The sequence below is a fragment of the Diabrotica virgifera genome, chromosome 4, assembly GCF_917563875.1.
Source record: "Diabrotica virgifera virgifera chromosome 4, PGI_DIABVI_V3a".
Classification (NCBI taxonomy): Eukaryota; Metazoa; Arthropoda; class Insecta; order Coleoptera; family Chrysomelidae; genus Diabrotica; species Diabrotica virgifera.
In genome coordinates this window covers 158,492,135-158,518,468 of record NC_065446.1, presented here as the reverse complement: position 1 = coordinate 158,518,468, position 26,334 = coordinate 158,492,135, and the positions used below count along the sequence as shown (strand labels likewise).

General features: G+C 33.8%; 1 protein-coding gene across 2 annotated transcripts in view; it reads right to left on the bottom strand.

Moving 5' to 3' along the window:
* Positions 1 to 332: 332 nt before the first annotated feature.
* The window catches only part of LOC114339787 (sorting nexin-13), a 236,149-nt gene continuing 210,147 nt past the window's right edge, over positions 333 to 26,334 (bottom strand). For both annotated transcript variants that reach the window (XM_028290473.2, XM_028290474.2), the window contains 2 exons: positions 19,220 to 19,332; positions 333 to 7,862 (listed from right to left, as the gene is read on the bottom strand). In XM_028290473.2, the coding sequence (XP_028146274.2) occupies positions 7,642 to 7,862; positions 19,220 to 19,332 (334 nt within the window). In that variant the 3' untranslated portion in view covers positions 333 to 7,641. The remainder of the gene's footprint in view (positions 7,863 to 19,219; positions 19,333 to 26,334) is intronic.

The window sequence follows — 26,334 nt, the reverse complement described above, 5'->3', positions numbered from 1 at the left end:
TCGCAAATAACTCGAAAAGTATTGACTTATTTAAAAAAAACTCTATAGAATGAAAGTTGCTTGGAATTAGTCAATTTATCCATTTCCACACTTATTTTGAACGCGCCTTTTTCACCCCCGAGAAGGGGTGACTGTCACCCTCAAGTAAAAGAAACCAACGGCACAAGTTCAACTTTGAACTGGACGGTAAGTATAACCTAAAATCAATTTTTCATGCAATTTAGAGTTTGTTGACCTTGAAAATTGCACTCCAAAACGGTCATTTACTGGGCTATAAAACTGTTTTTTTGTGAAACCGTAAACATCCCTGAGAAATAACTAAAATGCTAAAGTAAATGCTAAAATAGTTTAATAGTTATATAATAAATATATAAAATAAATGGCGGGATAATGTTTATAAATAATACTTTTAACAATACAGGATACCATAATAAACAATTTACTTTTTTATTATTAAGACTAAATTAAGATTAAATAAAAACAGAATTATCCTACAAAAAATAACAGTTTAATAATAACAAAAAGGCACAGTTACAAAGAATACACAATAAATGTGGATATAATAGAATCCAATAAAATTATCGAAAATCTATTGAAAACTTATGGCAATTCGTAACAGATAAACATGAAAAATTCGGTTTAATTACACATGATATAAATGAAAATTAATATTGTTCACTTTTGATAAAATGTCCAGCATTGATAATTTCGTTCACATTGTAAAAAACAATGATTTAAACAAAAAACGCACGTATCGTCTATTTTTGAGAAATGGGCGTTTTATTTTTTGCTGTTCAAAGATATTTAATTTGAGACCTGATATAGTGAAAGTTGAATGTGGTGATAAAAGTGATACAAAAATTGTTAAAAAAATTAAAATGCTGATATTTTTGCTAAATTTATTGGAAGCATAATATAAGCGGAACAACTCTAGCGATTGGTTAATCGCAAAAACCTCAGGGAAGTATACAAAAAATAAAAAATTAATATAACAATAATATTTTTATCAAATTATGTAACTAAAATTAATTAAAAAAAGTAATACATTATGCTTCTAAAGAGTGTTATTAATAATTTGGTGTTTATTATTTTCAACAAATTTTTAAATTCGTGTGTAATTTACCATGTTTTATAGAACAAAATGCGAATTCAAATACTCGATTTTAGAAGTTGCGATAGTGATAACTCTTAATTTTTTCCCTAATTCTTAAAAAGGGATGAATTCTCAGAGCATGAAAGATTTCCACTGAGAAAGTGTATTTTTTTAAATCAAAGTTCAGTTTTGAACTAGTTTTGTTAATTTGAAACCTAACTGCTTATAAACAAATAACTAATTAAAAAAAAACAATATTTCCGTTGCTAGTTGGATAAGAGTGATATATTTTTGTTAAATGGCATCTACGTTTCTTGCTTGATGCAAAGTTATTACCATTACCACGTTTTTATATACTTCGCCTGTTCTTTGTCTGTCGCCTTGTCCGGGAAAAATCTTGTAATCGATTTTAAACATACTTCAACAGCTAATAATATTCAACAGCTTTTATATGGATGCATCGAGTTTTATTTGGAATTTTAAGCCATTTTAAACTTTATATTGTAAAATTAGTTCTCACTTTTCTTTAAAGATGGCGCTACTAGTTTTCTTAATAGGGGCACGCCAGGTTTTCTCAACACGACTCTACCTTACCGGCAGAGTCTACGAGAAGTGCACGGTAAATTGAAGCTGTAATTACAAAAAAGAAATATATATGTCTTTGTACTCACTTTTAAAACTACCTCAAAAGAGACGATTTTTTCGTTTTTTTTTTCAAATTAAATCATTATTTCAAAAATATTTCTATTGGCAAATTGTTTTTTTTTTCTTAAATCAAAGTAAAAGTTTAGATAATACCAGGATATAAGTTGAAAGTATTGGAGCATATTCAAAATATGTCAAAATTTATAAAGGATAGAGAAGATATTCAGAAAGTTAATTTTAACAAGGTAAGAAAATAAGTTATTGGACATTTAGCAAAATTCGAAATAAGGCAAAAGTATTGAAAAGGATTTGCAATACGAAAGGCAGTGTTAGTAAAATTACTGGGAGAAACATGAATACTATTATTACAGAGACAGTAATTGAAATATTTTGAACAGTACTAAAAAAATTAAGAACAAGGAGACCTGATGGTGCCCAAATAAGTCCATAAAAAATACAAAGAAGGTATTTAAAATTATCGAAGCAAAACGTAGTGCAGAAACGTGAATAGCCAAAAATCCGTATGGCAGACAAACAACAAATCCAATTATATGACAGCTAATGGAAAACTACGTGAGAATCAAACAAACGTTTACATGATTATTGATATTGAGAATATAATATATAGGGGAAGATGTTTAAAAGTGAACCAGTGGGGTACAGTGAACCACAGAAATATTAGGAAATCTGGCAACGCCAGACACTTGCGTTCTACGAATATTAACCACAGTTGACTTACAAATCCATCCGGTCAGTTAGCCGGCACGTGCTGCAAAGTTTATAGGAGGTGTGAGCCAATTGTTGTTTTTAGAGGGAAAAACTTATATATTTAAAGTACGTAAGTATTACGATTTTTAATGTCCTTGCGTTGATTATATTTAAGAGCAAACCTTTTACATAATTTTCTATAGGTATTTGACCATACTTATGTAAAATAGTTGCAAGTGTGTTAAGCTTTTTTATTTTTTCTAACCTAAAATATAATAATGTACAGGGTAGTGCACAGTGAATCAATCGACCCTGTTTCACAGTGAACCGGTTCACTGTTAACCAGATACTTTTTGTGAGTGTTTCTTAAAAAAAATGTGAACTAAGTTAACTTTACTTAAAAAGTACATTTATGTTTATTGTTTTTATTTATTAGACTCGAACTAAACACGTTCTAGAATAACAATTTTACGTTTTTATTTTCTAGAATGCCGCGAAACAAAACTAAGTAAAGAAAAATTGGAGCAACTACACAGGAAAATATGAGAAAGGCTTTAGAAGCAGTAGAAAAAGGCATGAGTATACGAAAGGCAGCTAAAAAAAACCGAAATTCCTTATCCTACACTTCGCCGCTATGTAAAAAAAGAGAAAATCAAGGCAACTTTTCTTTGGTTCCCAACTACGAAGTAAATCGGGTTTTTTCTTTAGAACAAGAACATGTATTAATTGGATACTTCAAGATTTGTGCCCTAAAATTCTACGGACTCACCACAAAAGACTGCAGGCAAGTTGCTTATGAAATGGCGAGGCTAAACAACATTAAAATGCCAGATTCCTGGTAAAGAAATTCCATAGCTGGTGTAGAATGGCTTAGATGTTTTAGAAATCGACATCCAGATATCTCGTTGAGAAAGCCAGAACCCTGCAGTATTGCAAAAGCAACGCCCTTTAACCGAGAAAATGTGAAAACCTTTTTTGATAATTTATCAAATGTTATTAACAGAAATGACAAATTTGCTGATGGCACACGCATTTATAATTTGGACGAAACGGGAACATCAACTGTTCAGAAACCCCAAAAGGTAATTGCCCCAACTGGTTTGTCGAATGTCGGAAAGGTTACTAGCGGTGAAAAGGGAACTTTGGTTACTACATGTTGCATGGTAAGCGCAACAGGGCATGCAATACCTCCTGGCATTGTTTTTCCCAGAAAGAATTATAGAGACCTGATGTTGCACGGAGCTCCCCCTGGGACGTTAGGATTGGCGGCTCCATCTGGTTGGATGAATAGTAATCTGTTTGTTGACGTAATAAAACAATTTATCCATCATACCAATTCAACTCCTGAAAATCCGTCATTACTCATCATGAATAACCACGAATCGCATCTCTCCATAGAGGCCTTGGATTTGGCAAAAAATTCTGGAGTAACAATTCTCACACTGCCTCCGCAGACTTCAGCTAAATTGCAGCCGTTAGATGTTGGACTGCTAAGTCTGTTTAAGACGTATTATTATGCCGCTTTAGAATCCTGGATGCTTCGTAACCCAGAGAAGCCTGTCACCATTTATCAAGTGGCTGAGTTTGTCGGCCATGCTTATCCCAGAGCTATGCCACCACTGAACATAGCCGCTGCCTTCTCCAAGTGTGGAATTTTTCCATTTAACAGAAACATATTTAGCGACGAAGATTTTTGCCAAGCAGTGTTACGGACCGTCCTGAACCCAACAATACAACAGATGAGCCAACCTCTGAAACAACTGAAACGCCACAACGTAACGAAAAAAACCAAGCAAAATCGCGGATGATGTTGCAGACACAGAGAAATCCATTGAACACCCTTCCCAGTACACCACCAAAGTATTAATAACACCAGAAATATTTCGACCACCTTTAAAAGCAGGTCCTCGTGATGAAAAGAAAAAACGTAGAAATGTTAAAAAAAGCGTTATAGCAACAGATACACCGGAAAAGGGTGCAATAGCTTTAGAACGGGCTAACGCAAAAGCTAAAAAAGAAACTGCAAAAAGACAGGTTTTTGCAGATTCTGCTAATACAAAAACCAAAGCTGCATTGACAAAACAAAATAAGCGTAAAAAAATCTGATTCAGACACAAACGAATCTGAATAATTTATTTCTGATAGCTCTTCTGATGATGACTGGTACGAAAAACTAAGTGATGATGATGACTTAGAAATTTTGGATGAAAACTTTGCTCCTCTTTCACGAAATCCTAAAGAAGATGATTTTGTCTTGGTACACTTTACTAGAAAAAAACTGTCTGTTTATTACGTAGCAAAAATTTTACAAGGTATTGATGAGAATGATGACTGCTTCGTATCATTTTTAAGATTAAAAGAAAGAGAAAAACAAAAGTTTACATTTTTAATTTTTTGACTAAACATGATTTTTGATTTTTAAACATCCAAAAGTGCTTGGATCTAAAAGTAGACAAGAAACGTTTTTGTTCAAGGATGATTTATCCTTGCTGAACATTCGTTAAGTTTTTGACTCTCTGTGCTTTATGTCTAACATAAGCTACTAAGTTTTTCAAATTTTGATGTTCGATCTTTTTATTTTTTTAATGCCTGTATTATTTTAAATTATCTTAGCAGGACTACGTTTGTTTGTTTAATAAGCACCATTTTTGTAATAAAACATTAACTAAATAAAAATCATATACTTTTTACCACTTGTTTTTGATCATCGCATTGTTGGTTCACTGATAAATTAAATTGTTCACTGTAAAATTTTGCATGGTTCATTGTGAACGACCCCTGGTCAACAGTTAATCAAATGACATTTAACAAACAAATACTAATATTTATTACATAAATTTTTAAAATTAAAAATACACTTTAAAACAATAATTTAGAAACTCTATTCTGTAGTTTAAACGCAAAAAATATATTTTAAATTTTAATTTTACCTATTTTTTGAGTTTTCAAAAAAAAAGGGGTTCACTGTTGAACATCTTCCTACAGGGTGTCCCAAAAGTAGCGGGACATTCGAATATTTCACGAAATGAACATCGGATCGGAAAATTGAAAAAAAAACGTGTTTAATATTTTTCAAAAATCTATCGAACGATACCAAACATGACTTCCACTCTACCCGGAAGGCGGGATGGGGGTAATTTTAAAATCTTAAATAGAAATCTCCATTTTTATTGTAGATTTGAATTCCTTACATAAAAATAAGCAACTTTGATTTGAGACATTTTTTGGAATTGTGGATAAATGGCATTATAATCGGAAAAACAATTTATCGTGATACCCTGGGTAAATTATAGAAACGGTTTAATATCTCCAGAAATACACTTTCAAATAAAAAACCGAAAAATATGTTTTTAATGTTTTTCAATAACCTATCGAAGACACCATACACGACTCCGCAATCCACCCCTGGAGGTGGGGTGGGGATTAACTTTGAAATTTTATCAAATTGGAACCCTCATTTTTTATTGCAGATTTGGATTTCTCATGAAAAAATAATTAATTATTCCAGACATTTTTAGGATTATAGACAGATGGCGGTAACAAATCGTATTTTTCCGATTAGAGCATCATCTATCAACAATTCGAATAAGTGTTACTTATTTATTTATGAGGAATATAAATCTGCAATAAAAAATGGGAGTCCCTATTTAATATTTCAAATTTACCCCCGGCCCATCCCCAGGGATTGGAAGTGCAGGGTAGTGTGTGGTGTCATTCGATAGATTTTTGAAAAATATTTAACACGTGTTTTTTGGTTTTTCATTTGGATGTGTATTTCTCGAAATATTAGACCGTTTCTATAATTTACCCAGGGTATATCGATAAATCGTTTTTCCCGATTATAACGCCACCTATCCATAATTCAAAAAATGTCTCCAATAAAAGTTGCTTATTTTTACGTAAGGACTCCAAATCTGCAATAAAAATGAGGATTCCTATTTAAAAATTTTAAGTGACCACCCACCACACCTCCATGGGGTGGAGTGCGGAGTCGTGTTTGGTGTCATTCGATATATTTTTCAAAAATATTGAACACAAAATTTTCAATCAGATGTTCATTTCGTGAAATATTAGACCGTCCAGCTACTTTTGGGACACCCTGTATATATTACAAGAGTAATACATAATGCGGAAGAGTAAGAAACGAATTCTCACTGAGACTAGATCAATAATGTAAAAGGTATACTCAGTAATCGTCAAGGAAGAACCTACATTGCGCATCTTTGATATTTCTGAATGTTGTTGAGAAAGGGTTGATAAGTGATATTCTTAAGAAAGTATCCTACCGCGATTGATGTTAGTTCCCTTCGGTCCGAAGCGGTATGAAAATGAAATTCTCCGCTGGTTCTTCATAGCTGGTGCGCATTATATTACAAATTAATAACCAGTGTTTGGACAGGTGTGGGAGATATTGATCATGTGACAGTAGTGATTGCATCAGGATCAGTGCTAAAGTCTTTATTCTGCATTCTCATTAGTGTCGGATTCACAAACAGGGAAGTTCTAATGGTTTTGGCCTTGAATTTAATATATACTTATGATGTGGTGTTAATACGAAATAGTTTTAGGTTTTTAGGATCCGGTATTAGAGAGAAATGGGGAAATAGGAGGAAGTGGTAAAGTGTTAGTGAAATATGAAGGAAATGCAAAAAAAAACAAGTGATGTGTTTTATGAAGAAAACCTACAATAAAATGAAAGTAAATTCTACAAGAAGACCGTAAGACTAGTTAACATCTAATGGCGTCGTCGGCTGGAAAAGAAAGAAGAGCTTAAAAAAGTAAAGTAGATATGAGGTTGCCTCAGTGATTGAGTAGAGCTACAAAAAATATAAAATTAAAAATTTTCATTTCAATTTCGTTTGGATGAGTCTACTAGTACTAATAGATGCCAAAATGAAATAACATGAGTTAAGAGTGTTACAATAAAGTGATAGCAGCATTTGTAATAAAGTTCTTTAGAGAATCATGTCCGCATCAGATAGCATGGTTTTGAATGCATCCCAGTATAATATACACTTGCAACAATTCGCCACATTGATCAAGGTTTTTTTTGCTAGTAACCAGGCCAAAATTTGTCCCGATTACACGATACTAGTTTAAAATAAAAAAATGTATGTAGGTAGTACGAAATTTCATGTGCATAATCTTGTACCTATACTATAATGGTAATAAACAAAAACAATATAGATAAATCATCAGCTAGATTTTTGAGTATTAATCTGTTCGTTTTTATTTGACTTAGAATATAGTTTAATAAATAACTTATTCATATCTTTCTCAGGAAATAAAGTAGACAGTATTCCCTCTAATAATACATAGAGTAATCTACGATTTAATATTGGTCTTTGGAAAAGATCGAAAATTGTAAGTAAACCTCGCCTCGTCGTTTCTGATCCAATAATATGCTTCAATTCATCTGCAACAAAAAAAAATCTAATGTAATAGGTTTAATGAAAAAACTATTATTACGATTTAAAAAGTAACTGAGTTTTTGTTTAAACACTTTTTACAATTTTATTTTAGAAACATGGGGCACATATCTGATTACAGTGAAAGCCGAAGAAATGTATCACATATTCGCTCCGTGCGTGACCAAGTGCGGGTACATGAAACGATGCCAGCGTGACTGGCGGCGAAATATGACAATTTTGGCGATTATTTGAAATGTCAGTTGTTTGTATAGCAAATTTTATCAAAAATGGTAAATAAATGTTGCGTAAGTATTTAATTGTGCTAACAATGTCCAAAATAGTAAGCGTAATTTCTATAGATCTCCAAAATGACAAATAAATTAGAGAAACGACTCAAATGAGTAGGACGAGTAAACTCAAAAGACAGATTCACACCAAATAATGTCACTATAAAAATCACCAGACTAATCTTCTTTTTTAGTTCACCATGTCGGCCTTCGACGGTAATCCAGTAATTAGTATAGGACAACTTATAAGACTAATACCAATTCGCTAAAGAGTTCTAAAAATATAAGTTTTTTTTATATAAATGCAGACTAAAAATCTAAAAATTAAAGGAATAACTCAGAAAACACGAAAATCGCAGATATAACTTAATTAACTTATGAACTATGATGTCAATAATGTCAAAATTTCATAATTTAGTGGAGTAAACTTGTCTGCGGTTGAACCAATTACAAACAAGCATTACAGCGCGGTAAATTTGAATTACTCCTCCTAGTTTAAAAACGAAGATAGATTTTTCCCTTTCTGTTCCGTTTGGGGCTGAAAAGATGATTTGTGATGAATTTTTGGAAACCCAATTCTTAATAATACATCCACTTTATACATAAATTGGAAAAATATCAAAATAAAATAAAAATTCCATTTTTATTCAGATGCAATGCGAAAGCAAAACAATCTTATTTTTCACTTAGAATACGGAGCGCAGTCCAGCACTCTGAATCGAAGATTTTCGACTCTTGTCGGAGTCTCATCGGAGAAAACGTAGGCCTGCTACTCCATACTCCAAGTGACCAACACCGAGAGTTTATCCCCCACACCGCAACTGACGTGAATGGACTAGGTGACTAGGTCATCTGGCGATTCAATCTCATATATATCATACTAGTGACGTCATCCATCTGGGCGTGTTGACGTAATCGATGATTTTTTTAAATGAGAATATTGGTCGTGTGATAGCTCATTTGAAAGATTATTAAACATAATATAATTATTTATACAGGGTGTCCAAAAAATTGTTTTACTTAAATATTAATTGAGACAAAAAGAAGAATGTATGTAATTGATTTAATTCAAAATAACATTTTACTGCTATCAGAGAACAGGAAAAAATGTTTATTTGAAAAATAAATATTCCTTTTCACTTAAATTAAATATTCAAACTGCCAAATGCAGATGGGTGAGCTTTAACATTGAATTTAAGAGTAGAACAGTAATTATTTGTCAAATAAACATTTTTTACTGTTTTCTGACAGCAGCAAAATGTATTTTGAATGAAATAAATTACATACATTCTTCTTTTTGTCTCAATAATTAATATTTAAGTAAAACAATTTTTTGGATAAATGTATAAATAAATGTATGTATAAATAATTATGTTATATGTTTAATAATCTTTCAGCAGGTGGCTGCTAAACGATGAGAAAGAAGGTCTTTTCAGGAGAAGAATAGTAGAAAAAATATGTTGGAACATGAAAGGAAGCCCTAATATAATTTGGAGAAAAATGGCCAGTAGTATTAGAGAGACTGCTATTGAAATACTTGGAAAAACGTCAGGAAAAAAGTTTGAGGATAAAGAGACTTGGTGGTGGTCAAACGAAGTACAAGGAAAAATAAAAGAGAAGAGAAAATTATATAAAAAGTGGCAAGAAACCAGATCCGACACAGATCTTCAAAACTATATAGAGGCGAAAAAGGAAGCGAAAGTAGCAGTAGCAAAAGCCAAAGCAGAAGCGTATTCAAACCTATACGATCAACTTGATACCAGGGAAGGCGAAACGAAGATATATAAAATAGCCAAACAGAGAGCAAAGAAAGCAAAAGATTTTAATCGGATTAGATGTATCCGAGATGAAAATAATAAAATACTAGTTCACGAAAGGGATGTCAAAAAGAGATGGAGAAAGTACGTTGACAGCTTATTAAATGAAGAATTTGACAGACAGCCTGTAGAGTCAACGGTGACAGTAGCAGCAATGGTCACCCAAATAAAAAACGAGGAAGTGGCTCAAGCGCTTCAAAAAATAAAGAAAGGAAAAGCGGCAGGACCAGATGATATTCCTGTGGAAGTATGTAGAGCATTGGGAGAGACAGGAACAAGGTGGCTAGCAGGTCTATTTAATAGAATTATGGAAGTTGGACACATGCCAGACGAATGGAGAAGCAGTATACTGGTACCTGTTTACAAAAACAAGGGAGATATACAACAATGTACAAACTACATGGCTATAAAACTGCTTAGCCACACCATGAAAATATGGGAAAGAGTAATTGATAGACGGATACGTGAAGAGACCGAAATATCCGAGAATCAATTTGGTTTTATGCAGGGCAGATCAACAACAGATGCAATTTTAATTATAAGGCAGTTGATGGAAAAATACAGGAGTAAAGAAACAAACGCTCATATGGTATTCATTGATCTTGAGAAAGCATATGATAGAGTTCCTCTAGAGATTCTGTGGTGGGCACTCAATAAGAAAGGAGTCTCTGGTGAATATGTAGAGATTGTGAGGGATATGTATGAGGGAGTAACGACTAGTGTTAGGACAGGTGTGGGAGAGACTGATAAATTTCATGTGAAAGTAGGATTGCACCAAGGCTCTGGGCTTAGTCCGTATTTATTCTCATTAGTTTTGGACCAGATAATAGCGAAACTAAAGGGTAACATTCCATGGTGCTAATGTATGCTGATGATGTCGTGTTAGTAGGAAATAGTGAAAGAGACTTTAGAACAAAAACTGGAACAGAGGAGGCAAGCTCTGGAGGAAAAAGGTTTAAAACTTAGTAGGACAAAAAAGTATTTGGATTGTTCATTTAAAGATGGAGTTACTACAAATAAAATGGTATCTTTGGATGGTGAACTGATTGTAAAAAACAATAATTTTAAGTACCTGGGATCAGTATTACAGAGTAATGGAGAAATAGATGGAGATGCATGCAGTAGAATTAGGCCTGGATGGATGAAGTGGAAAGAAGCGAGTGGTGTGTTGTGTGACAGAAAAATTCCAATGAAGCCGAAGGGAAAATTCTATAAAACAGCCATAAGACCGGCTATGATGTACGGAACTGAGAATGCTTAGATGGATGAGTGGAGTGACAAAGAAGGATAAAATTAGAAATAAGTATATTAGGGGAAGTCTAGGTGTGACACCAATTGATGCCAAAATGAGAGAGCATAGGTTAAGATGGTTTGGTCATGTCCAACGTCGAGACGTTAATCACCCAATACGAAGAATAGCTGAAGTGCAAAGAAGACCTGGGGGAGACAATAAGGCAGGACATGTTGGTAAAGGGGATTGACATTGATATGACCCAAGATAGAATTGTGTGGAGAAATGCAATTAGGGAAGCCGACCCCGCATAGGGATAAGGCAAAGAGAATGATGATGATGATGTTAAATAATCTTTCAAATGAGCTATCACACCCAGATGGATGACGTCACTAGTATGTTGTATATGCCAAAAAATCATAATCTGAAAATAAAAATCTTACTATTTCGGGATTTATTTCCAAAATTGCCCATTTATGAGAAAATGAATGTATTCCAACATTTACGTGCTCATTGTATATCAAATATATGCAGTGATTATGTATTTATTTGCGAATGAAAAAATAGTAACAAAGTATTGTACTCTAAGAATGTACCACAAAAAAAAAGGTTTTTTGTAAAAACGTTCAGTCTCACAGCAGGACGCGTTTCGGCTTAACATCATCAGCTAATAATAAAGGAACACAGCATAGAACTTACCTACAATATAATATAATAAAAATACAAAACATAATTACATTAAAACATTATAAAAATATAATTACAATATAATAAAAATTAGATATGCAAAATGAAAAATAAAAAATTCAACATGTGGTGACAACGCCTACCTCAGTCAAGGAACTTACCCAACAGGAAGGAGGAAGAATCGACTGGTTCAAAACAAAAGTATTACACAAACATTATTAGATTGGTAATAAATTATTTACTTCATGTTTTTTGAAAAGATTATAAGTTTGGAGGAACATCCTTAGTTAACCCGCGAGTAGTCGCGCCGTTAGATAGAATCTCACATTTTATCCTTTTTCGCGATAACTTGATGAAAAATTTTGCAATTTTGAAAAAATTTCGTGGGGTTCCGTCACTGGCTATATATTAGAAGATACGTATAATTAGATCAATCGTCTAAAAATCAAGTTTTTGGTGGTAAAAAGTGAATTTTAAAACTTATAAACAACAATTAATAAAACTTAATTAATAGTTAAATGGTTTAAAATATTTACATAGTGAAAATTCATAATATTTTATTGTGGAAGTGTAAATTTAGTTTATTAACCTACAAACAAGTAAGACGCGTGGTGACAGAATTTAATAAGGTACTCAAAAATAACAATAACATAAACATAGGCGTAACAATTCAAGGTAAGAATATTCCATATTTTTATTATTAAAAATAGATTTTGGATCCTCTGGACGGTTGGATGGTTAAAGTATTGGATTATAATAGTATAAATATTCTTTAAACCATAATAAATAAAGTAAGCCTAAAATCAACTTAAAAATCAATTTAAAAATAAAATACTTGATTTAAAATCTAAACAAACTACATTTAACCACTCAAGGAAAGGCGGTTCCTCCGCAGGGTCGACTTGGGATAAACCTCTATCGGTGAGTGGTCGTGTAGGGAAAGGTAAAAACAAATACATCGTCATGGAAAAAATAATGGAAGAAATAATAGAAAAACTTAATAAAATGGAAGAGAGAGAGATTAGGGTAGAAAATAAAATAGATGCTATATCAATCGAACTCAATAAGCTAAAATTAGAAAATGAACTGATCAAAAAGGAAAACCTGGAAATCAAAGAGGAGATGAAATTGCAAGAAAGAAGAATCGAGGCTCTAGAAAAAGAAGTAAGAAAGAAAAACATTGTGATACATGGTGTAGACGAAACAACAAATGAAAATAGAGCAATCCTAAAAAATAAATTCAAAGAAATAACTAATAAAATGAACATTTCAATAGACGAAAACGAGGAGATACAAGATATCTATAGAGTAGGAAACCAAAATAATAAAAGCAGGCCTATAAAAATAGAACTTAAACATGTGTCGAAAAAAATAGAGATACTAAGCCAAACACGCAGACTCAAGGGCAGCAAAATATTCATTACGGAAGACTACTCAAAAGAATACCAACAGAAAAGGAAATTTCTAATCCACCAACTGAAATTGGCTAGAGATAAAGGTTACAGAGCGTTCCTAAACTATAACGGGCTCAAAATAGATGGAGAAATATATACCCCGGAGCAGTTGGGCTACAAAAATGATAACAATGGAGAAATTCAACCTGAAAATGGAGCAGAGGAACAAAAAACAAAGGGGAGAAAAGCGAGTGAAAGATCCCCAGGAAACGAAATACAGCAAATACCAAAATCAATAAGAACAGCAGAAGGGGGAGCATATAACTCAAAAAACTGAAAACCAAAAACTGCAAAGATACTAGTAAAAAAGACAACGCAAATGGAAAAGGACAACGAAAATAATGGAAAGGAAACAACAATAATAGGTACTTGGAATATCACAAGTCTTTATGGTAAAGAATTCGAATTGACAGAGGAAATGAAAACATACGGCATTGACATCCTAGGCCTGAGTGAAACGAAGAAGAAGGGAAGAGGAAATATGAGATGTGGCGATGGTTACAAGCTCTTCTACTCAGGTGTACAAGAAATGGAAAGAGCAAAAGAGGGAGTCGGTTTTATAATCACGGATGATCTGAGTGGGAGAGTTGTAAAATACCAAGCAATAAACTCTAGAATAATTACCGTAAGTATAAAACTAGACGAGTTAGTTAGCATAATACAAATATATGCACCAGTCGAGGGCACAGAAGAACAGAAAATGTCTCAATTCTATAGCGAACTCCAAACAGCTTTAGACGAAGTGAGAGAAGATACTGAGAACATAATTATTATGGGAGACTGGAATGCTAGAGTTGGAAATGACATCAACAAGGGACTTGGAAGCCTTGGGCGGTATGGAGAAAAAGCTGAGAACAGAAATGGGAAGAAGATGATACAATTTTGTGTAAATAACGACTTAAAAATTGGAAATATATTCTGGTATCAAAATATGGAGGACAGATACACTTTTGAAGCACAGGAAAGAAATGCCAAAAGTCTAATAGATTACATCGTGATTCCTGCAGAAATGAATATTATCAAAAATATAAAAACAGAAAAATTTGCAGAACTTAATACTCAACACAAGCTACTCGTAGCCGAAATGACTACAAAGAAAAAGCAATATATAGTCGATAAGTCATACACTAAGATAAATATTAAGAAGCTGAAAACAGAGAAAGAGAAAAGTGACTATAAACAAGAAATATATGAGGAATTGCAAAGAATGGAGCTGGAAAGAGAGCAATTGGATATGGAAGAAAGATGGAAAATACTAAAAGACACACTATATAAAACAGCAGAGAAAATTTGTGGAAAAAAGTCAATAAATAAATATCATAAGAGAACAGAATGGTGGAGTCAAGAACTAATGAAAATAATAAAGGAAAAGAAGCAAGCCTGGAAAAAATATCAACAATGTAGAAATGAAAATAACACAGTAGAATACATGGAGAAACGTAATAGAGCAAAGATAGCAGTAAGGAAAGCGAAAAATATGAGCTGGGAAGAATTCGGAAAAGAATTGGAAGCAAATTACAAAACAGATAACAGAAAATTCTGGAACCGTATAAAGGGTCTAAGAGGGAAAAAAGGTAGGGAACAGTATGGAATCAAAGATAAAAATAACCAATTGAAAATAGAGACTACAGAAATAGTAGAAGTATGGAAACAATACTACGAAGATAAATTCAAACACGAAGAAGTAGAAATATATGAAGCAGGAAGAAATAGACCAGAACTGGAGGAGGAAGAGGAACCAGAGAGTATAAGGAAGGAAGAACTGGAAGAAGGTATAAACAATATTAAACTTGGAAAAGCGGCAGGAGAGGACCAACTAGATCCAGAAATGATAAAATGGATGGGTGAAAAAGGAGAGGACTGGCTATTACAGATATGCAAGGAAGCATGGAGTACAGAGAAAATCCCAGATGACTGGAAGAAGAACATAGTTCTACCAATATACAAAAAAGGACAACATAATGAATGCGAGAATTATAGAGCAATATGCTTGTCATCGGTCGCCTTCAAGGTATACACGAGAGTTATAGAGAAGCGTCTAAGATCAGTGATAGAGAAAGAATTGGAAGACGAACAGGCTGCATTCAGATCAAACCGTCAAACAAACGATAACGTCTACATCATAAGAAATATAATAGAGAGACAATGCCGTAAAGGGAATGAACTATTTCTCATGTTCGTCGATCTGAAGGCGGCATTTGATACGATAAACAGAGAAATATTGTGGAAAATATTGGAGAGCTATAATATACCAAAAAAGATGATAAAAGTCATAAAATCTATATATATGGAAGTAGAAGGCCAAGTACAAATAAATGGAGAAAGATCAGGCACTTTTAAATGGGATAAGGGAATTAAACAAGGAGATGGACTAAGCCCCCTCTTGTTTATAATAGTCATGGATACTTTAATCAAAAATACCAAAGATCAAACAAGAAACCTTCAATACATAGTAGGATATAAAAACTTAAATGCAATAAAGATCAACTCCCTTCTATACGCTGATGATATAGTTCTAATCACAGACACAGTAGAGAAAATGCAGAAACTAATAGATATTTGGCAAAAAGAGATACATAAATTAAAAATGGAAATGAACCTCAACAAAACAAAACTTATGATAATAAATGAACATGAGAAAAGAGAAAGGAATACTAATATAATAGTAAGGGAAAAAGTAATAGAACATGTATCTACTTTTGAATATCTGGGAAATATAATAACAGATGATGGGAAAACGGACTTATCAATAAGTAATAAACTGAAGAAGGCAACTAGCGTGTATTACTCTTTAAATAATACAATTTTTGGAAAGTCAGAAATAAGCAACAAAACTAAACTCAGAGTATATAACAGCATAGTAAATCCGATAATGACATATGGGGCGGAAACATGGATTGTCCAAAAGAAACATGAATCAATGATAAACGCGACGGAGATGAAATACATGAGAAAAATAGCCGGAGTTACGAAGTTTGACAGATTCAGAAATGAAGATATAAGAAGAGAGTTGGAACAAGAACCGATAATTAGGAAGATCGAAAACAAACAATTAAGCTGGTTTGGACACATACAACGAATGGAGCAAAATAGACTTACAAAGAAGGTACATGAAGCCAAAATGGGAAACAAAAGAAAAAAGGGAAGGCCGAGGAAGACATGGATGGACCAGATCCAAGATATAGGTGAAAGGAGACACATCAGTATGAGGGATATGAAGAAACTGGCCACCAATAGAAGCAATTGGAAGAAGTGGATAAAAGGCGGAACCCGACATCCGACGCCCTGAAGGGCACTAAGGATTATGAGAAAGAAGAAGAAGAAGAAAAATTTCGTAAGTGCCTCGAGAAAGGGTGTAGTAATGCGTAGGTATTTTTATTTCTTCTTCTTTTTGTGGAATTTATGGCTTTGGGGAGAGCCAATTATCTTTAATAATTGTTAGAAATAATATTTCTAACATAGCAAGTAAATAAAAATACTATAAAATAAAAATTTGTTGTAAATTCGTATTTAAATTCGTATTGTAAGATGAAATCTAACACGCGACTATTCACGTTACAGAAGTGAGCGCGACTACTCCCGGGTTAATTCGTCTTCATGGGTAGGAGCCATCTTGCGAACAATTCAGGCGTATCTACAAAAGATATCGCAAGATGGCTCCTCCCCATGAAGACGAATTAACTAAGGATGTTCCTCCAAACTTATAAGATTATCAAAAAACATGAAGTAAATCATTTATTACCAATTTAATAATGTTTGTGTAATACTATTTGTTTTGAATCAATCGATTCTTCCTTCTTCCTGGTGGGTAAGTTCCTTGACTAAGGTGGGCGTTGTCACCACATGTTGAATTTTTCATATCTAATTTTTATTATTAGGTCAGTTCTGTGTTGTGTTCCTGTTGTAAGACTGAACTTTTTAATAAAACCTTTTTTGTGGTACATGCTTAGAGTACAGTACTTTGTTACCTCTAGACAGAGGCGTGCGGTCCATGGAAGCGGGGGAAGCTATACTTCCATATAAGAAAATATATTATTAATTAATATTTAATTATCAACAATTTTTCCATAATCTAAGTAATCTACATATCATGTAGGCAATAAGCATTGAAACATATTAAAAATTGATCGCATACGAACGGGCTCAAATATGCACACAATTCAACGATTTAGCCCGCTCCTGACGGAAGCGCATCTCAAAACCGCCGCTTCTCTTGCATTTGTCCCGTTCAAAAATTGGTCAGGGTTTAATAACCTCACCCTCTAGTCATGTTACATTCACGCGAATTTTGATACTCCTGGAAGCGATCGTCCTAGCGCCTTCCGAAATCGAGTTGCGGAGACTGTTACTGCTACTATAAGGGGTAGGTATTTAGGTACAATGGATTAAAGACTAATATTTTATTTGACATTTTGAGATTTTTCCTATTATTGATATTTTATATGACATTTTACAGACGAAGTCAAATGGCATTGCATTTTGTATAAGACAATTTGATGACTTATGATGATTAAAAAATGAGAGCAATTTAAAAATATTTGGAATAAAACTGAAAATATGGGCTTCGAACCCGAAAGAAAAAGAATGACGATTGATAATGTCGGTCGGCGAAAGAGAGACCTATCAACGATTATACATTGAATTTTTATTCTTACAACAACAAATGAATTCTCGCTTTCAAAATTTTAAAGAATTAAAATATGTAGAATTATTTTTTTTTAATATGTCTAATTATAATTCATCAAAATCTCCCACAGAGGCATTTAATTCACTACGATTAAATTATGATTTTTTTTATATCCCAGCTTTGCATTCTCAGTTAAGTGACATTAATGAAACATCTGAAATTAGTGATAAAGAAATATGCAGGAATCTGTGAATTTATTGAATACTACTGGTTTAAATAACTCCCTGTGTGAAGAGGTCAAATTGTGTGAATTAGTACTAACTATCGCAGCTACAACTGCATCAGATAAACGAAGTTTTTCAGTATTAAAATGCATTAAATGTTTTACAATAAATTCCACAAGCGAAGACATACTTTCTAAGTTAGTCCTATTATCCATTGAAAAAGAGTGCATTAACCAATTATCAGAAAATCCAAAATTTTACGACCATGTTATCGACAAATTTGCATTGGTTGATAGGAGAATAGGACTCAAGCATAAATAAGTGTCGTATTGTTGAAAGTTGTGTGTTGTGGAAGGTGATTCGGAATCGGGATATAAAACCAATTTTGAATAAAACTCTTTTTTTAAGTTTAAAGAAACCAAGTCTGGAGTGGGGGGTCAGATCGACGATAAGTCAATAGACCTACTAAGTCACTAGAGTGACTAACCTGTATTGATCGGGGTAGGATTTGGTGTGTGAGTCCTTGTACCAGGACTCCCACATAATAAGCACTATGCTGATAGAGAGCCCCTATAGCGCATCAGTGTGCTACTTCTGAAGGGAAGTGGATAGTCTGGAGCATTCGGGCGGGATGGAGTGACGCTTGATTATGGGAGAAAATCCTCCTTGTCCCAATGAATTGTATCACCCGAATGTCATTCTCAAGGGCTGTGCAAGTCTCTCACATTGGATTAAACACTATTCCTTGCTTGGTTTTGACAGGTAATTTTTTATAGTTTTTGCTTTTAGTCGATATAAGTTAACAGGTAGTAATAGTAATACATTAGATATACGAGACCTACTAAGTAGGTATATATTTTGATCTCGACCCTCGTAGAAAACATTTTTTATACCCTTATTGAATCGCTTCCTCTTCCGAAAATGTCACCGTACGCCACTGCCTCTAGACCACATTTGTGAACTATGGATACTTCTCTTCATGAAATAAAAATATATTTCTTTAATTTAAAAATACATAAAATAATATATACAAACCTGATAGGCACGATATAAGAGCTATCTTAGCCGCAACTCTTGTTCTACTTTTAATTCCTTCATCTCGTTCTGCTCTCCTATCGTTTCTCATTCCGTTTGGCCAAAAAGAGTGCCTAAAATGAAAATATTTTAATATAATATTCCCAAGCAAAATATATTGGGATAAAGCAGTCATAATGTTATCTATTAGTGACTCAGACATTCAAATATTTCAAATCCAGATAGTAAGAAAGACAATCGTGGAAGATATTGGTTCAAACAAATCAGATAGTATGAACATGCTTAAAGAATGTTCGAAGAAAAGAAAGAATTAATATCGACTCTCATGGTAGAAGGAAAAAAGGAAAACCTCGCCTTACTGGAAGAGAAGGCATAAACTGAGAAATATACAGGGTGGAATCCACTTATAGAATAAAATTATTTCTGTTTTTTTTAAATTATAAAAAACGCAGATACTGTCTTTTTAAAGATAAATTTAAATGTACAGGGTGATTCATGCAAGGCTAGCATAGTCTACAAGCTTTATTTTTAATGGACCACCATGTATAATTTCATATTTTTAAAGCTCCTTAACAACCTCATCTCAACGAACTATATCATGTAGGGTCTATTATGAATATTGAGTAAATTCTGAAATTATAGTGTAAAAACCACTTATGGAATAAAATTGTTAGTGTCCCTATTTTAGCAAATTATAAAAAGCAGTGGTAGTGATTCACGCAAGTTTAGCATAGTTCATTATCTGTTTCTCTAGTGGAACGCCCTGTATATTTTCTACGTTTTAAGAAGCTCGTTATACTAAATTATGTGGGGTCTACTATAAATATTACACGGTGAACTAAAGGAAGGAAGGGGCCTGAAGTTATGTCGACTATAAAAAGAAAAAACGGCTGAATATTTGGGACACCATAGGGGAGGGCAAAAACACTTACTTCAAACTATACTGCAAAGAAAAAAGGTTTGGCTGTACCTCAAACGAGCTATTTAGATTAGCGGTAAGGGGTAAGATAGCCTCGGTATTCAATCTTTCTTATGAGTGGTATAAACAGAGCAAAGGGTTTCCAATAGGGGATATAATATTTCAATACTACAGGTTTATTTTTTACGACCACCATAATAGTCCTACGGAGTATTCGTAGTGTGGTTTAAATTTGAGTCCACTGGTTCAGTGAACAATCAACCAACACCCGTACGTTGACGAAACAAAATCTGCCGAAAACATCGCCGCCCTCCCTGAGAGTATGCAGAATAATCTTAGACAGTCGCTCACAAAAACTCGGCCTTTCACAAGCCACAACTTAGCGAGTTTTGCGTTGTGACTTGGGATTGCACCCCTAAAAAATCAACTGACCCAGGAGCTGAATATAAGTGACCACAGACAACGACGTGTGTCCGCTTAATGGGCTTTGGAGCAGTGGGGAATTTACTCTAATTTTCAACAAAAAATGAGAAAATAGAAAATAAAGAAACTTGAGTGAATATTTTCGAAAGTTGTTGGTAGACAATACAAATGTTGCTCGTAGGTACAAGCAAAAGATTTTTTTTATTTAGTTTAATGCCTCGACAGCTAATGGCCATTTGCATGGTACAGTGGATTTTTGCAATCAGGTACCTAGTGTAATGTGTAATGTGTATGTTGAATAAATATCCTGTTACTTAGCAAAGTCGACGTCATTCTCTTTGCAAAGAGACGCTAATCGTATCTGAATGTCTACGGTCAATCTGGTGAGTGCCTATCCCACAAGGATAGAAACTATTTTCATTTCTTAACTTTTAATAAATGAAGAATTCTCTACCCAGGTGAGATTCGAAATTACGACCCTTGGATCCAAAGGCAGGCTCTCTTACCTCTGAGCCACAGAGGGATAAGCAAAAGATTGTCAAAATAAATAATATAGATTCATTTTCCCAACGAGTCTGAGTTAGCCTACAGTGGAAACAGTTGTCCAAGCGTAAGTAACATGAACATAGTTATTTAGCATTTTTATAGGACATTTGGACTTGGCATCGAGGCTTGAATCCGAACGATACTATCAAAATACGCTCCGTATTAAAATATAAATTTAGTGTAGCAAAGTGAAAAATAAACTAATACAAACAAACTACAGTGAATTTAGTCCGACGACAGTGCTTCCGATAAAAATATTTCGTCAAAATTCAGCAGATATTAATGAGTAAGCACTGCAAAAAGCACAATAACCTCTTAAACAATTAATAAACAACAGACAAAAACATCCCGATAAGAGCTGAAGTGCTGTCTGAAATAAAAGCGATGTTGCCGGCTATTGAAAAATTTCTGCAATAAATCCGAATCATTAGTAAAAAAATCCATATTTGAGTAAAACTCAAAAGTGCTGAGAAGGGTTGACGCTCCGACAAGTGGACTGGGCGGACACCCTTACCGCGGTACCATGGAGCAGATATTAGAAAAATTAGAGAAAATGGATGAAAGAAATGTAAGAATTGAAAGTAAAATAGATAAAATGCAAGTAGACCTGGATAAATTAAATAAAGAAAACGAGCAGCTGAAAGCAGATAACAAAGCAATGAGAACTAAAATCACGGAACAAGAAGTTAGAATCGAAATACTGGAAAGTTAAGCTAGAAGAAAAAAACATAGTAATACAGGGGGTCGAAGAAAATCAAACAGAAAGCGAACAAGAGACGATAAATAAGATAAAGGGGATAATGGAAAAAATCGGCGTACAAACAAACAACCTAGCTAGATGAAGAACTGGTAGAGATGAGAAGAATAGGCAGAAAGGTGATCCCCAAAATGTACCCAGACCCATCATATTAGAAATAAAAAAGGAAGCTACGAGAATGGAAATTCTGAAGGCTGCTAAAAACCTAAGAGGAACTAAAATATATATCAATGAGGATTTCCCGAAAAAAAAAAAAAAAATACTACAAGAAAGGAATCATCTTCTCCAGCATATGAAAATGGTACGCCAGGAAGGACACACAGCCGCATTAAAATACAACAAACTATGGATAAATGGTGAACTGTTCTCACTGGAGCAACTAGAAGGTATGGATGTAAATTACTGGAAGACACCTGAAGAGAAGAAGGGTAACGCTAGGACAATAAACGACAGATCTCCCCTATCTGATAATATAGATCCACGCGAAAAATTGATAAAAATGGCGTCAAAAAACTAACAGAAAATATAACAAAAGACGGTGACAGTATAACGGAGTTGGCAATGAATACGGACATGAAAATGTTCTGTAAGAAAAGACGCAAAAAATTAACAAAAAAAAAAAAGTGAAAAACAAAACAGAAAAATAAGAATAGAAACACTTATAAGACCAGGCAAAATGGAAGAGTTGGCAAAAGAAATGACAAAATACAAGATGGGAATACTAGCGCTACAAGAAATAAGGTGGGCAGGAGAAGGGATGATTGCTAGAAGAAACTACACAATGTACTACGCAGGAGAAAGCAAACAGGGTCGCAATGGAACCGCCTTTCTAGTTAGTAATAGCGTAAGAGACAAGGTTATTAACTTTAAAGCGGTTGATGGAAGAATATCATATATAAGAATGAAAAATAAACAAGCAAATTTAACATTTGTTAATATATATGCTATATACAGAGAATGCTTCCGAAGAAGAAAATAATGAATTATATGAGAAACTTGAAGAATTGTACGAAGAAATACCAAAGAACGACATACTAATCCTGTTAGGAGACTTCAACGCAAAGATAGGGAAAGAAAACACGAACAGAGAAATCGCAGGAAAAGAAACGATCCATCAAAATACGAATAACAACGGCAGGAGAATATGTAATCTAGCAGAAGCAACCAATACTTTTATTATTAGCACCCAATTCAAGCACAAAAAAGAGCACAAAGTAACGTGGCTAATAGCTGGAACAACAGACGGAAACCAAATAGACCACATCCTAATCTCAAAAAAATGGCGAACAATTGTACAGAAAGTAAGGTCCTACAGGGGAGCCAATTCTGATTCGGATCACATTTTGGTGATAGGCGACACCACGGTGAAATTGAAGATCATTAAAGACAAAAACGACAGAAAGAAAAGAAAGAGGTGGAATCGGTCAAAACTAAATACAGATAATGCAAACAGAAAATTCTGCACTAAGTTGGAAGAAAAACTACTAGTCCTAAAACCATCGGACATAGATGAAACATGGGAAGACATAAAAGATAGTATCTTAACAACAGCAGAGGAGACGATAGGACTAATGGAAGAAAATAAAAGAAAATATTGGTACGATGAAGAATGCGATCAAGCTAGTAAAGACGTCCTTGTCTTTACTAGCAATCAAGACACAGGTGGTTGGCAACAGGGAAACAAAAAGATATCCTAAACTTAAAGAGAAGAAAAAAGAGTCAGAAAAATGTTGCAGAACTAAAAAGAAGAAATGGATTAAAGACTTACTGCTGGAACTCGAAGCTAATAGTAACGATAATGCAAGACTATATAAACACATAAAAGCACAGAATAAGAAAAAGATACCGGCAAATATGGAAAAAAAGAATGGGGAACACACTATAGAGAATTGTTAAAAAAGAAAGACGATGCTGAAAATGCAGAAAATGAAGAACAAACAGAAAATAGGAATGAAGAACAATCAGCGCCTCCCTCATACAACGAAGTATTGGTGACCATAAACAGATTAAAGACAAGGATAGCAGCAGGACCAGACGACATATAAATGAGTTCTTCAAGAAAGGGGAAGAGGAACTAGCCCACAGAATCCACAAGCTGATAGAACGAATATGGGAAAAAGAACGCATGCCGAACGTCTGGAATTGCGGTCTGATAACACCAATCCCTAAAAAAGGCGACAAGACGAAATGCACTAACAACAGGGGAATCACGCTATTAAATACAATGTACAAAATATTAACTAATTTGATCAGTCAAAGAAAAGAAAAAGAAACGAGAACAAAAATAGGAGAATACCAACATGGATTCAGAGAAGGTAAGTCAACAATAGACGCAATACACATTGTAACGCAAATCGTCGAAAAAAGTTACGAGCACGGAATAGATCTAAATATACTGTTTATTGACTACAAGCAAGCCTTTGACAGTGTAATAAGGGAGGAGCTAATTAATGATATGAATCAACTAGGCATTCAAGAAAAACTAGTAAGTCTCACGAAAATGACGATGAAGGAATCCAAGGCACGAATCTTAACAAGGCAAGGCCCGTCAGATGAAGTACAAATGGAGGTAGGTGTCAGACAGGGAGACTTCCTGTCAACAACATTATTTAACATTGCTATAGAGGGGGCAGTAAGAGCAGTCAAAATTATGGAAACTATTATCGAATCTTCGAACTATTATCGAACTACCAAAAATTCTTAAGTAAGAAAAATACATTAGTAAGACAACCAAATTAAAAATTTACAAGATCGCAATCAGGCCAGTGATCACCTATGGTGCAGAGACGATGTGCCTAACACAAAAAGATGAAATGAGGTTAGAAATCTTAGAGAGAAATTTAATTCGACGAATAATGGGACCGGTGAGGATAAGTGTATGCGAATTTACAAGATTAACCAATGAAAAAATTAAAGAAGTCATCCAGGGTGAAGACACCTGGGACACTGGTACACACAGAAAGAGATAACACAGACTCTATGCTAAAGCGAATAACTGGCTGGAGACCAACAATAAAGAGACCAAAGGGAAGACCCAAAACAAGATGGAGAGATCAAGTCTTAGGAGACATAAATAAGCTGAGAATCTACAATTGGAAGGAGCGTTGTAAGGACTGGAAAGAATGGAGGAAAATTGTAGACAGGGCCAAGTCACACACGCTGGTATAATAATAAAAGACAACAGCGGACTGATTCTCCGCAACAAATGAACCAGAGAGCCCAAAAGGGTGGCAAACACTCCGCCAGGAGTGAATAAGCCATGATGATGATGATAGGACATTTATAAAAAAACGTTATATTCCACTTATACAAATTAAATGAAACAAGTTAGGGTATGTTTCTTTAAATGTACATTAAACGAAATCTTCCAATATTATTTCTACGTGTATATAACAAAATATGCTAATGGCTGTAATTCCAGTGTACTCTGCTAAATGATTCTAAAAAGGAACAGACCTACCGCCTAAATATTTCGTGTTGGTATCATGTGACGTCACGGGCTATGACGCGGATGACGTGCAACGGTGTGTATATTGGACTGCATGTAGATACAGTCGGAAAAATGAAAGAATACCCATGAACGAACATATAAAACACGCTGTATTTTCCTGTCCCCGTGTCACAAAGAAAATTGACCATCGCAAGTTCATGTAATAATAATTATTACATGTATTTGCGCTGGTCAATTTTTTGTGTGACACGGTGACAGGAAAATACAGCGTGTTTTATATGTTCGTTCATGGGTGTTCTTTAATTTTTCCTACTGTATAAGTTAACAATTGGTCAAATTATCACTCTACTGAAAAAGGAAGGACACGTTAAAAAGTATATTTGTCTTATTTATTAAATAGTGAATTTTAGTAAATGAAACCGTCTTGTTCAAGCGTTAGTGGTTTGAAGTAATATTGAATAGTCTTCCAACAACTATAATTAATCCATTTTATCTTTGCCCATGTGTCATGATTCATTTTCAAACAAGTTAAATCAAAACATAAAGTGAAACGTACGTCGATGTGTAGTATCATTGATACATACTGTCAGTGGTAATAATTAGGCAATGGTTATTATCCCCTGGACGTATTTTATAAAGTTATTTTATTGAAGTGTTTAATCTTTGAGGAGATTGATGGCTTCAACATTGAACAGCTTTAACATCATACCGTTTATTACTAGTAGTATAAAGATAAATATATAACGGTAATAAATAAATTAAAAAAACAAAAAGTCAAACAGTAAAGGCGAAAATGAACAAATAAGTTTCCACTCGACAGAACTATAGCGACACTCATAGATATTACTTGTCACGTAAAAAATAAACAGGTACTTACAGGAAGTAATCAAATTAAGATAGGACAGTAGTTACCCAAGTAGCACAATAAAAACATTTTAGTTTAATCTAAGGTTTATAAAGGTTTTATTGTGGTAAATAAGAAGATAATGGTTTTAAAGTTACCTTGTAGATATACTGCC